This window comes from Nanorana parkeri, unplaced genomic scaffold, assembly GCF_000935625.1.
Source record: "Nanorana parkeri isolate BGI_ZX_2015 unplaced genomic scaffold, ASM93562v1 scaffold237, whole genome shotgun sequence".
Lineage (NCBI taxonomy): Eukaryota > Metazoa > Chordata > Amphibia > Anura > Dicroglossidae > Nanorana > Nanorana parkeri.
This window is the reverse complement of record NW_017306505.1, coordinates 1652690-1666174: the sequence shown is the minus strand read 5'-3', so window position 1 is coordinate 1666174 and position 13485 is coordinate 1652690. Positions and strand designations below refer to the sequence as shown.

Genomic DNA, 13485 nt, shown 5'->3' with positions numbered 1-13485 from the left:
CTAATCTCTCTACTGGCTCCCCCACCTCTGTCTCCTCCCCTTCTCGCTCTCTCTTCTGGATCCCCCTTGAGCTGAGTCAGGCGTTAGCTCTCCCTTCCACAGCATTGCAGTAGTCAGCCACCCAGCAAGCCCCTTCCTTTCTGATCATCTTCCACTCTGCATCCTTCAGCACCATGGCCAGCACCCTGTCAGGTAGGAGAACTGCATCCATCCAAGGACCAGCGATGACCTAGCATAAGGGGGGGGTTGGGAGGTGGGCGATGCATCACTGACCTTCTATACGTGCATGGTCCTCTTGGCTTATTCAGTGCAATGAAATGCATCCGTTATTCGACGTTTCATTTCCTTCCCGAAAGGTTACATTCGCCTTCTACATATTGCGCCGTCGCTGCTCGTCGTTGCACCGCCTCGTTCAATAAGCTTCCCTCTCTGCAATCTGACTTGAGGTCCCTGGGCGTGGTGCACTTGCAAAAAAAAAAAATGTGCATTTATCCTTTTCATTTGTAGGGGGACAAAAGCTCGTCGAGGGCGGGGGAGTGCTGGATGGATACAGCATGCAATATATGAATGTGTGTATGTAGCAATCTATTGCGTACAGCTATAGCATGGGGCATATTTCGCAATCGTTGGGTCATTTAGGGGTTCATTAACGATAGCTTCCGTGCATCGGATGCTCCCATTGGCCGAAATGTTCTGTTTTGTGGTTTATTGGCAATCGTTGCTTTTTTCTTTTGGCTGCACATGCACTGCGTCTAATAGCCAGGGAGATGACAGTGGGTCCCTTAAGGTGACCATACAATTTGATTGTGTACCCCATAATAAGAGGACGCCCTCACAAATCCATCCAATGTATGATCAGATCACGGAGGCCCTATGGCAGATCTAAAGGAGATTGTATAATGGGAGACCTAATGTCAGAGCTCCCTGTCCTCCAGATGATTGGTCAATGGTAAGAAAAAAAAATGGCAACTGCTCCCTGATATAAGCTTTTTTTTTTTGGGAGAAACGAGAACTATGGAAAGGCGTCGCAGAGATTTCCCAGCAGGCTGGGCGATCGGTACGGGCGACACCCCCCCCCCCTTTGGAAATCGTTTGCAATGCTAACCCTCAGTTTGAAGTATAGAAGGGTGTCAGCAGCCATTTTTGCTATGAAAACAAATGGTCATATCTGGTCTTGCTGAAGGCATAGGATGGACATGACATGTAAAACCTCATTGCATGCACATGTGTGCCACGGCTGCATCTCAACATGCAGACCGCCTCCCCTCCCTGTCTGGTTTTGCATAGCCCATGCAGACAGATTTTGTCTCTTTGTTGATCAATTGCCTGGTAACAGCAAATACGGATATTTAAAGGCCCCCCCCCCCTTTTTTGTGTGTGCTGCTATTGATTGCCCCCCCACCCTCCCAACACCCACGCAGCTACACAGGGTCTCATGCCGCTGCATGGGTGGGATTTTGGATTAGACGGCAGTGAGGTCTACATGTGAGTCTTATTGTTTGGGATGAAGGAATGACACTGCAGTAGTCCACAGATTGCCATCATGCACCATTCTCCAGCTGGGGAATACGGCCTTAGTCTTATACGGGGATCAGAGCCGACGCTGATTGTGCTGACTGCAGATGCCATCCTCGGGTTACAAAGGATTGGCAAGCAGAGGAGAGCCACGCATTCTCCAACGATGAGAGGCTGATGGTGGCTGATGTCTGCCATGGTGCCTGGCAGGTACCAGCACACATTGATGACAGCTACGCCAGCCTTCTACAAGCATTCCTCCGTTCGCCTGATGGGTTGTTGACAGCAGTTTTTTTTTTGTAGATTGGAAAAAGAAAGAACTGCAGCTGAAATTGCCCATGTGTGCTTCCTATTGTACAACCCTAGGCTCGTCATACATGTTGCATTCTGATTGTACAATCCCCTCTAGATCTACTGACCGGCATGACGTACAAGGGCCCCCCGCCTGATCGGATACAAATTGATCGGCTGGTTTACATACGTCCTCGTATTACATCGTTTTGGTAGTTCTAAATTTGAGTGTACGGTCAGATTGTAAGGTGTGTGGTGAGCCTTAGATATGCTGACAACAATGTAGTGCAAGGGTAGGCAACCTTGGCATTACAGCTGTTGTGGAACTACAAGTCCCATGAGGCATTGCAAACTCTTTACCTGCAAAGGAAACATAATACAGAGCTTATGATGTGCAAACAGAATTATGTAGCCAGAAATGGTTTGGCATTTGTCAGGGAAGGTGGCCTGGCCTTTGTATTTCATCAGGGGTCATCAGGCTAGGCCTGCCAGCTGTTGTGGAACTACAAGTCCCATGAGGCATTGCAAACTCTTTACCTGCAAAGGAAACAAAATACAGAGCTTATGATGTGCAAACAGAATTATGTAGCCAGAAATGGTTTGGAAGTTGTCAAGGCGGCCTGGCCTTTGTATTTCATCAGGGGTCATCAGGCTAGGCCTGCCAGCTGTTGTGGAACTACGAGTCCCATGAGGCATTGCAAGACTCCTTACCTGCAAAGGAAACAAAATACAGAGCTTATGACGTACAAACAGCATTATGTAGCCAGAAATGGTTTGGAAGTTGTCAAGGCGGCCTGGCCTTTGTATTTCATCAGGGGTCGGCAGCCTAGGCCCTCCAGCTGTTGGGGAACTACAAGTCTCACGAGGCATTGCAAGAGTCTGATAGCCAGAGGCATGACTCCTAGAAGCACGATGAGATTTTTAGTTTCACCCCAGCCTTAGGGCTGAGATTTCCCACCCTTGATGCAGTGCAAGAGCCTTATAAATGGAAAAGGTTGTCGGTAGGCCTACCTAAGATTTTTGATAGGCCCTCATTGGGCATCATTTTTTAGGTTGATCTATAAGGAGATGATGACATTTTTGGTTGGTGACATTTGTGGTTGGTGGCAGAGGCAGTTCTCTGAGTCTCTTTGGAATCTTTCATCCCAACTGACCAAAGCCTCAATTCACAGACCACACCAGGGTGAGGATCCATATCTTCAACCCATGTGACTTCCTCCATGATGCAACACTCCAGCCTAGAGGCCAATATCGAAGGCTGACTCACCCACTCACATGACTGATTGGGTGACTCATGGACCCCCTTCATGCTCCAAGACACAGGGCATTGAGGTGTGATGGAGGAATGAGTGGCGGGGGGTCCCTGATGAGGTGAGTATCAGTGGGTCGGTGACCTGAACATGTCATTAAAGGAAGGCTGTCATGTAAATACCTTCCTACCCCTGATCTTGGGCGCTTTCCTTCCTGGACTTGCCCTTTAAAGGAAACAAGACACGGCCATTACTGACCCTGTTAGTTGCCTGATTGTTTTTCTGATCCTTTTGCTTAGGCGCTTCCAGAGTCACTGACCCAAAACAAATATGCAGATCAGAAAGGAAAAATAGAACTGAAGCAAGAGGACCAGTATGACAGGCAGGCAGTTGGCTGACATCACAGCAGAAGCAGCTCGCCTTGACGCACGATTTGTCTGGTTGATGCTGTCTGATGAAGGATGTCATCAAAGTAAAGCAGGGGCAGGCAAACACCAGCCCTCCAGCTGTGGCGGAACTACAAATCCCATGATGCATCTGCCTCCGGGAGTCTTGCCTGTGGCTGTGAAAATCTTGCAACGCCTCATGGGATTTGTAGTTCCACAACAGCTGGAGGGACGGAGTTTGCCCACCCCTGAAGGAAAGGTTTCTGGCTGCTCTTTAGTCCTGTATAGCAGATGACTCCCTCAGCCGACCGGGCGCCGAGTCCTTCACCCTGAATTGTCAACGCATCCAGAGAAACACATCCACCAGCACACCGTAGCATTCAACACTTGTAAAACTTTATTATTCCAGGACAAACGTCAATCTGCCTGGGACGTCCTCCTCTGATATGTTTCACTCATTTTCAAGGGTTGTCATCCCTCTGACTCGTTCAGCTTAAGCTATTGACTTCTGTAAACAAAGGGTTTCTTCTTTTCTTTCATTGTGAATTTTCTAGCCCAGACCATGATAAATAAATGCAGACAACATATAGAAAACCTTTACCTTACAGGTGGAAGATTTCTCATCTATAATCCCTTAGCATGGCAACTTCAGCATGCCAGTTGTGGTAGAACTACAAGTCCCATGAGGCATTGCAAGACTCTGACAGCCACGGCTCCCAGAGACAGATGCATGATGGGATTTGTAGTTACACCACACATTTGTTTCTAATCCTGCACTGCCCATAGGCACCTTTTCTTATTTTACTTATTGCAAGCAAGGTGAATAACATTGGCAGCTGCTGACAAGCCTAAAGTACTCCCATCACAGTACAACTTGTAGTCTAAATGCATGTAGGGGATTGCAGTCCACATACATGTAGAGGATTGCAGTCCACATACATGTAGAGGATTGCAGTCCACATACATGTAGGGCATTGTGGTCCACACACACGTAGGGGATTATGGTCCGCATATGTGTAGGGAATTGTGGTCCACATACATGTAAAGGATTGTAGTCCACATATATATATAAAGGATTGTAGTCCACATATATGTAGGAAATTGTTGTACACATACAGCACATGTAGAGGATTGTAGTCAACATACATGTAGGGGATTGTGGTCCGCATATGTCTAGGGGATTGTGGTCCACATACATGCAGGGGATTGTAGTCCACATACATGCAGAGCATTGTAGTCCACATACATGTAGAGTATTGTAGTCCACATACATGTAGGTGATTGTGGTCTGCATATGTGTAGGGGATTGAGTATTGTAGTCCACATACACGTAGTGGATTGTAGTCCACATACATGTAGGGGATTGTAGTCCACTTCATGTAGGGGTTTGTGGTCCACATATATGTAGAGGATTGTAGTTCACATATATGTAGAGGATTGTTGTCCACATACATGTAGATGATTGTAGTCCACATACATGTAGGGGATTGTGGACTGCATATGTGTAAGGGATTGTAGTCCACGTACAGGATTGTAGTCCACATATATGTATGGAATTGTGGTCCACATATGTGTAGGGGATTGTAGTCTACATACATGTAGAGGATTGTAGTCCACATACATGTAGAGCATTGTAGTCCACTTACATGTAGGGGATTGTGGTCCACATACATGATTTCTCTCATAAAACCCCAAAACGCATTGACCACTCTACTTAAACCCAGAAACGCATTGGCTACTCTTGTTGAGCATTCCCAGAGCCTGACGGAATTGCACCGGGTCTATTTTATTGGCGTGGCCCTTCAATCCCTACTGCGATCACAGTGATCAAAGCAGCTTTTCATTGTAAAATAAGATCCTGCTTTCCAGCATTTCCCAGAAGGCCTTGCTGAAAACGCCTTTCTCCTTCTGACATTGGCTTCCTGCTTTGCACCCGAGGCACACATGTGTAGCCAGCTGCCAGTCGTGTCTGGCACGGAGTAATTAGGGCTGAAGGCTGGCGTCAGGCTTGGTGCCTCTGGAGGACGGAAGCAGCTTATTAGGATTGGAGACGGGGAATAAGTGCGAGTCCTCGGTGACACGTCTGAGCGTCTGACAATTGCAGGCTTTGTCTGGGGGACAGGCACCTGTCTGGGATCAGAAGAGGATGAAGTCTTCACGTTGGCATCAGGTGCCATCTTCATCACGTAAAGAGGAGAGAGAGACGACGTCACACACATATCTCGCCAGTTTCCCCTAGCTTCAGGGGCGGCTGTCAACACGTTTCAACCAATTCCCTCCGTTACTCTCGCCTTTGCAAGGATAGCTCCTTTCATGTCTACTACATACTACACGCATGTTCCTATTGCCCTTAAAGTGCACCTGTCATGAAAGAAATGCTGAAGCTTGCATGGCTTATGATGATGGTGGCTTGGCTGTGTCTGGGACAAGCATGCTATAGTCAAGGTTGAGGTTCAACCCCCCAAATCCGCCTCCACGTGACAATGCTCCAGCCCAGGTATTGGCTGCTCAGGCACTGAACATTGCATCATGGGAGAGAAGTGAGCAAGCCACATGCTCACCTAAACCCAGGGCCGGATTTACTCTATCGGCTGCCCCAAGGCCAGGTTCCTCAATGCGTGGGCGGGAACAAGACAAGGCACCATGCACTAGAAGAGAGAGCAGCAGTGACCGGTCTTTATTCCAGGTGGGGGATGAGACAAGACCAGTCACCCTGCACAAGGAGAGAACAGCAGTGACCGGTCTTTATTACAGGAGGGGGATGAGACAAGACCAGTAACCCTGCACAAGGAGAGAGAGCAGCAGTGAGCGGTCTTTATTACAGGAGGGGGCGGAGACAAGACCAGTCACCCTGCACAAGGAGAGAGAGCAGCAGTAATAAAGACCTGTCATTGCTGTTCTCTCTCCTTGTGCAGGGTGGCTGGTCTTGTCTCATCCCCCTCCTGTAATAAAGACCGCTCACTACTGCTCACTCTCTCCTTGTGCTGGGTGATTGGCCTCGACTCCGCCCCGTCCTGTAATAAAGACCGGTCACTGCTGCCCTCTCTCCCTGTGCAGGGTCACTGGTCTTGTCTCCCTCCAGTAGTTTTATGCCTAGGGGGCAGTAAGAAGCTCTTTTACTTACCTGATCCCCACTCACCCAGCAATAGGCACCCTCCTCTTCTCCCCTGTGGACTGTCCCTCAGTGTCCTCACATACAATGCAGGGCTATGGACACTGCATTCTACTTGAGGGGCCACCAGAGGGAATGGGAGAAGAGGCTGCGGGGACCAGTACAGCTATTTCCTGTCCCACGGGCATAAATGAGCAGTTAACCCTTCCAGGGCTGGGGCAAAGGAAAATGTTTAATTTTCCCCGGAGTTGGCCTTTAAATTATTTGGCTACCTTGGAAGAGCTTAGATCTAAGTTTGGGCTGATCTGATGGACATGATTTACTTTGTTTTTTGTTTATTTCTTTTTTACAGCCTACAAAGAGAAGATGAAGGAGCTGTCTATGCTGTCTCTGATCTGCTCTTGCTTCTACTCCCAGCCCCATCCCAACACAATCTACCAGTATGAAGGTCAGTAACGTCTCCCACACAGGGGACATGTGTGCATGTCATAGTCCCTGTAATGATGTATTCATGGACGCAACCATTGTAGGTCATGTGATCACTACTGTAGAGGACCAGACAGGGCAAACAAAAACCATAAGCATAACCATTTCCCCGAGTTTTATCCCTTCAAAAATGCTGATTGATCTGCCAGAAATCTGGTGAGCTCCTAACTTCCTGTTTGGGCTGACAACACAGCGCCTCTGCTGTACTGAGACACCAGCCGGAGTTGCCCTACTCGCTGGATTACAGAACTTTACCTATCCCCACCCTCCCTGTCCCTTTCCACATGCATACATTGATTTAGTTCCCATGCTGCTGCCTTGACTACTACTGAAGGAACACTGGGAGCCCAGAACCCAAAATAGGGTTTATGGTGCACCAAGTTATCAGTAGGGATGAGCTCAGGTTCAGCCTGAATGTGGACCAAACCTGAGCTTCTCCGAACTTGGAAGGAGCTCCTCCTGAACAGAAGGAAGCTCACATTGTGCTTCCCAATCAGCTGTGGGCAGGGAATTCCCCACTCACTGCTTGCCATATGCACAGGGTGGGATGCAATGACATCATTGACCTTATATGGCTACATGCCCATATTTGGTAAATGACATTCACCTAATATGTGGCCATTAAAGATGAATGATGTCCCTACAAGCATCCCGTCCCTTTGTTTGCATGCGGCTGCAGGGTGGGGAATACCTAGCCCACAGCTGATTGGGTGGAAGTGCCCATGGCACTTCCGTGTTTGGAGGAGCTCAGGTGCGGAACTCATCCCTAGGCAGTGGCGTCACTAGGGTGGTACAGGGGGTGCGGCCCGCACCCGGGTGATACCATTGGAGAGTTGACACCAAAATGAATGACAGTCATTTTGAGGTCACCCCCTCTAAAAAGTCAGGCACTCGGTCATGGACCAAGAGCCCGACAGTTGCAGGAGAGAGGAGGGGACCCGGCAGCATACCTTATCCCGCCGGGTGAACGTCCCCTCCTCACCAAGATGAACCCTGGCAGGTAACAGCTTGTTGACGTCATCATGCACGAGCACGATGACGTCACAGGCATGCGCGGTGACTTCACTGCGGGCTGTCACCTGATACCCGCCGCGGGTGACACCCTGCCTCGGGACACCCCTGTCCCTTGGTACCAGCGTGGCTATAAGCACTGGGGTACGTTTCTCACACTCAGAGCCGAAGAAGCTGCTTAGGTAGCCATTGAAACATGTGCGACGTTAAAATGTATCTAAATGCACCATAAAATGTATCTAAATGCACTAAAACATATATCTAAAAGCAAAAATGTAACATATTGCAGCTTACCAGTCCTTAGATGTGGTGCCTGCGTAAGATTCCTTAATCTTCAGTTTTTAGCCTTGATTTTCCCCTTGTGAGTCTGCCAGTAGCACACTTCCTGTCCTAAGGTGACAACATCATTCACTAGCCTTACTGTTTTAGGACAACAGAAACAAGATAGGAAACCCGCCCCTCTCCGATTCTCCATAACAAATAAGGGCGTGGTTCTCCGGTAGTCCTCGGAGATAGCTAAGAACCATGTAATTGATAAGAAGCAGAGAGCCCAGGAAGCTGTCAGCTCACAAGATTTTGGGCAGGATGAGGGGTTTTTATTTTGAACACATATAACAAAATGCTTCCAACGGGATATTTAACAGACCAAAGTGGGGGAGCAAATGAGATGAGCTGATTGTTTGGGTTTATATAAATTGTAAAGGACAAGTCCGGATGAATGTGACTTTCTCCTACCAGCGATGCTTGATGTGACTTGTCAATCTTTCTGGTCACAGACATGGAGGTAAAGCAGCTGAATAAGAGAGCCTCAGGGCAGAGCTTTGAGGTGATCCTGAGGTCTCCTTCAGACTTGTCCCCGGACAGTCCTCCTATATCCGCCTCCCTCCGGAAGAAGGATGTCTCTCTGGAGGAACTGCAGAAGAGGCTGGAGGCAGCCGAGGAGAGGAGAAAGGTAAGCTGCCATGCTGTTGGGTGATGGTAAAGGGAAGCCCTAGGCAACATGCAAACGTTAGTCATTTATTAAGTGGGAAAAGCTATACATTCAGAATACCTGGCAGTGTCCTGCTTCTGTTTGTCATTGACAGATCTGGCATTTAAAGGACAGGTCCCATTTGTAATGCAACCTCCCAAGCTCCCTCACCTTAGCCTCTACACCCTACATTCTTCACCCTAGCCTATTCACACTAGTCTTGTCACCTTAACCTCTTCCCCCTTGCCCCTTCACCCTAATCTCTTCCCCTTAGCCTCTTCACCCTAGTTTCTGCAACCTTGACTGTTCAGCCTAACCCCTTCACCCTAGTCTCCTCACCTGAGCCTCTTCACCATAGCCCCTGCCCTAGTCTCATTACCCTAACCTCTTCACCCTAGCCCCTTCAACCTAGTTTCATCACCTTAACCTCTTCACCCTAGCCTCTTCACCCTTGTCCCGTTTCCCTAGTCTCATCCTCCTAACCACCTCACCCTATTCTCGTTACCCATCTCTTCACCTGAGCCTCTTTACCCTTGCCCCTTTTCCCTAGTCTCATCCCAGTAACATATTCACCCTATTCTCTTTACCCTAGTCTCTTCACCTGAGTCTCTTCACCCTTGCCCCTTACCCTAGTCTCCTCACCCTATTCTCTTTACCCTAGTCTCCTCACCGTGTTCTCTTTACCCTAGTCTCCTCACCCTATTCTCTTCACTCTAGTCTCTTCACCCTTGCCCCTTACCCTAGTCTCCTCACCCTAGTCTCTTCACTCTAGTCTCTTCACCTGATGCTCTTCACCCTTGCCCCTTACCCTAGTCTCCTCACCCTAGCCTCTTCACTCTAGTCTCTTCACCCTTGCCCCTTACCCTAGTCTTGTCACCCTAGCCTCTTCAATGTAATCTCTTCACCTTTGCCTCTTCACCCTAGTATCTTCAACCTTGCCTGTTCAGCCTAACCCCTTCACCCTAACCTCTTTGATGTAGCCCCTTCCCCCTAGTCTCTTAACCCAAGCCCCTTCACCCTAACTCTTTAACCCCAGCCCCTTCACCCTAACCTGTTAACCCTAGCCCCTTCACCCTAGCCTCTTCACTCTAGCACCCTAACCTATCCTAAGCCCAAACTACCCACCCACTGCTCTTACCCTATATTTGGTCTAAATACCCAATGGTCTATTATATGATATTTTCACTGATCTTTGTCATTTACTATGTTGAGTCTTTCCTGGCTTGGCATGAGACATAAATGTACATCTATGCCATGCAGCGATTCACACCTACACCTTGTTTCACTGTAGGGACACAATAAACTGATTTTTTTCAAAAATAAAAGCTTTCCACCCAGATGGTTGCTTACCCCTTTGCAGCATTGACAGCCCCCTGCAGAGTTTTCAGCCTTGTGTTTAATCACCAAGGCCGTAAATACCATGTGAGGCTGCTGCCATCTGACAGAGGTAAGTAGGCACCTGGGGGCTAAGCGATTTGCTTAGGACAGGTTTGAAGACTAGGAAGATGGGGCTGGGAAGTTTTTATGCTAAAGTGAACCTTTAAGACACACAGACCTCATTTAGGGTCCCTTTGCATTGTATTACTGCTGCAAGAAAGCGACAACTGTAACCTTGTCTAACTAAGCACCCCTGTGGATAAGAAGCACCATGAGGCACTAGACGGGTGTTAAATAAACTCTTTATAATGAAGAACTTGTGTTTTGCCCATCAGTCCCAGGAAGCTCAGGTGCTGAAACAGCTTGCCGAGAAGCGGGAGCACGAGAGAGACGTCTTGCACCGGGCAATAGAAGACAATAACAATTTCAGCCGAATGGCTGAGGAAAAACTCAACTACAAGATGGAGCTCAGCAAGGAGATCCGTGACGCACATCTGGCCGCTCTCAGGGAGCGCCTCCGTGAAAAGGTAAGGCAGTCTTAGGCGCATGACCCCATGAAAGGGCATTCTATGGACAAAAAGTGGAACTAGGCTTAAAGCAGAACTCCAGCCAAATATATCAAAGGATCAAAATGAATATAATACCTTAACAGATAAAATAACAAAATATTCACCTTCAATCCACAGATTTCCCCTACAGTCCTTTTTTTTTTTTTACTGCCACTAGAGGTCCTGAATGAGCCATGTGGATCAATATATAAAATAAACCTGTAACATCTTTCCTTTCTTCCTTCCTTTCCACGTTGTTTTCCTCCTTCATTACCGCTTTTCATTTCCTCCTTCCTTTCCTCTCATCCTTTCTTCCCTTTTCTTTCTTTCTTTTCAACTCCTTTCCTCCTTCCTTTTCAACTTTCCTTTCCCCATTCCTTCCCTTTCCCGTTCCTTTCCTCCCTTCATTTCTTTTCCTCCTTCCTTCCTTTTACTTTCCTTTCCTCCTACCTTTCCCTTTTTAGTTCCTTTCCTCTATTTTCATCCTTCCTTTTCTTTCCTCCTTCCTTTCCTTGTTCCTTTCCTCTCTTTTCCTCCTTTATTTCAGTTTCTTCTTCCTTGCCTTTTCTTTATATCCTTCATTTCCCCCTTTCCCCTTCTCTCCTCCTTTCCTTTCCCTCTTTCCTTCCTTTCCTCCTTCCTTCCCTTTCCTCTCTTTTCCTCCGTCCTTTCTGTTCCTCCTCCTTCCTTCCCTTTCTTCCTTAATTTCCCCCTTTCCTTTTCTCTCCTCCTATTCTCTTTCCTTTCCTCCTTCCTTTCGCTCCTTCCTTTCTTTTCATCCTTCCTTCCAACCCTTACCTTTCCTCTGTCCTTTTTGTTCCTCCTTCCTTCCCTTTCTTCCTTTATTTCCCCCTTTCCTTTTCTCTCCTCCTTCCTTTCCGCATTCCTCTCCTCCCTATCCTTTCCCTCTTTCTTTCCCCCCTTCTTTTTCTTCATTACCTTATTGTATATTTCATGCCCCCCCTCTGATCTGACAGTCTAAAACTGGCTTTTCTGTCCCCGTTTCCAGCAAAAACTATACAAAAGATTCCACAGGATATATTTGCCCCCAGGTGTACACATTGTTATTTGTTCTTGCAGTTTGTTGACAAATTGGTCTCTTATTTGCTCACTTATGTTATAGTGTTTTCATTAGAACTATGTACATGTAAACACTCCATTTTTCTTTGTTACCTAATAAAGCCATTCAAACAAAATATATAAAAATAAACATATAACAAACCTGGGCAACTTCAAGCGAGCATATGCTGAAACCAAATGCATGAACATAATGATAACTGCCTGTGAAATCGATCAGAGGGTCCGGAAATAGAGGAAGCTGAAGTTACATGAAAATCTCAAGTGCTTTGTAAAAGTCAAGTGTGGCCACTGCACCATCCCACCTCTCTATTGATTATTTAACGTGATCCTTGCTGGCCAGTAGTGAAGTTTGAGAGGTGTAAGGGGCCATGCTGAACTTTTACAGGTAGAGTTGAGATTTGCTTGACTTCAACAAGGGATGAGCTTGGGACCCAATATCCTCCTAACATGGAAAGGGTCATTGGTCACCCGCCCAATCTGCTGTGGGCTAGGGCATTCCACACCCTGCAGCCGCACATCAACAAAGGCGTGTAATGCTTGTGCTGATATCAATGACCGTATATGGCCACATAGGCATATTAGGTCAATATAATTGACCAAATATAGCTATGGGGCCATATAAGGTCAATTATGTCACTGCATCCCGCCCCTTACATGCAAAGTAATGACTGTAGTCAGAACCTTGTACCTGAGTTGCCAGCTTCATCTACCTGTCACAGCAATTGCAAGAAGTTGTCCATCCTCCCCACATCTTATACATTACGAATAATTCAGCAGAAGATCCCTAATTCAGTTTTGGGTGGACTGGTCCTTTAAAGCTAGGTATTAAAAAAAAACACCAATTAATGCAGTTATAAGGTTGATTTTATTAATAATGTGCCAGACAATGGTCTGAGAATATCTGTGAACATTCGTTCTGAGCACATACTGTATATACACAACCATTCTTTGATTTTTTTTTCCCTTCACAAGTGTAATTAAATTTAGATGTAAAAGTTGTAATGTCACTTTATGGCCACTAGATGGAGCATAAGAAATAAGCATTTTATTTTCTATGCTGCTCAGCTCCATCTAGTGGCCATAATGCAACAATACAACCTGAGCATTTACATTTAATTACACTTGTAAAGGAAAAAAAACCTAAAAAACATTTGTGCATAGATTCGCACAGGGTGAACGTTTACAGATATTCACAGGTTGAAGGGCCCAGCAAAATGTTTATAAATCAACCCCATTTGTGTTTTGTAAAACCAAAGAGTATTAATTGTATTTTTAAATGCAACTAATGTATCTGAACTTGACTTTGACTACTACTGTGAGTAGGAGGGACAGCAAGATGGACCCATCAGATGTTCTCTATGCAGATATAGATATATATTTATATATATATATATATAAATATATATATATATATATATACAGTATATGTATATATATATACAGTATATGTATATATACA

At 46.6% G+C, this 13485-nt stretch overlaps 1 protein-coding gene across 2 annotated transcripts in view; it reads left to right on the top strand.

The window, feature by feature from the left end:
• Window positions 1-13: 13 nt before the first annotated feature.
• The window catches only part of STMN3 (stathmin 3), a 14544-nt gene continuing 1072 nt past the window's right edge, over window positions 14-13485 (top strand). Inside the window, exons 1-4 of one of the 2 annotated variants that reach the window (XM_018556436.1) lie at window positions 16-192; window positions 6907-7002; window positions 8828-9003; window positions 10734-10925. In XM_018556436.1, coding sequence (XP_018411938.1) covers window positions 174-192; window positions 6907-7002; window positions 8828-9003; window positions 10734-10925 — 483 coding nt within the window. In that variant the 5' untranslated portion in view covers window positions 16-173. Of the gene's footprint in view, window positions 193-6906; window positions 7003-8827; window positions 9004-10733; window positions 10926-13485 lie in introns of both variants that reach the window. The other variant, XM_018556437.1, reaches the window with a different exon arrangement.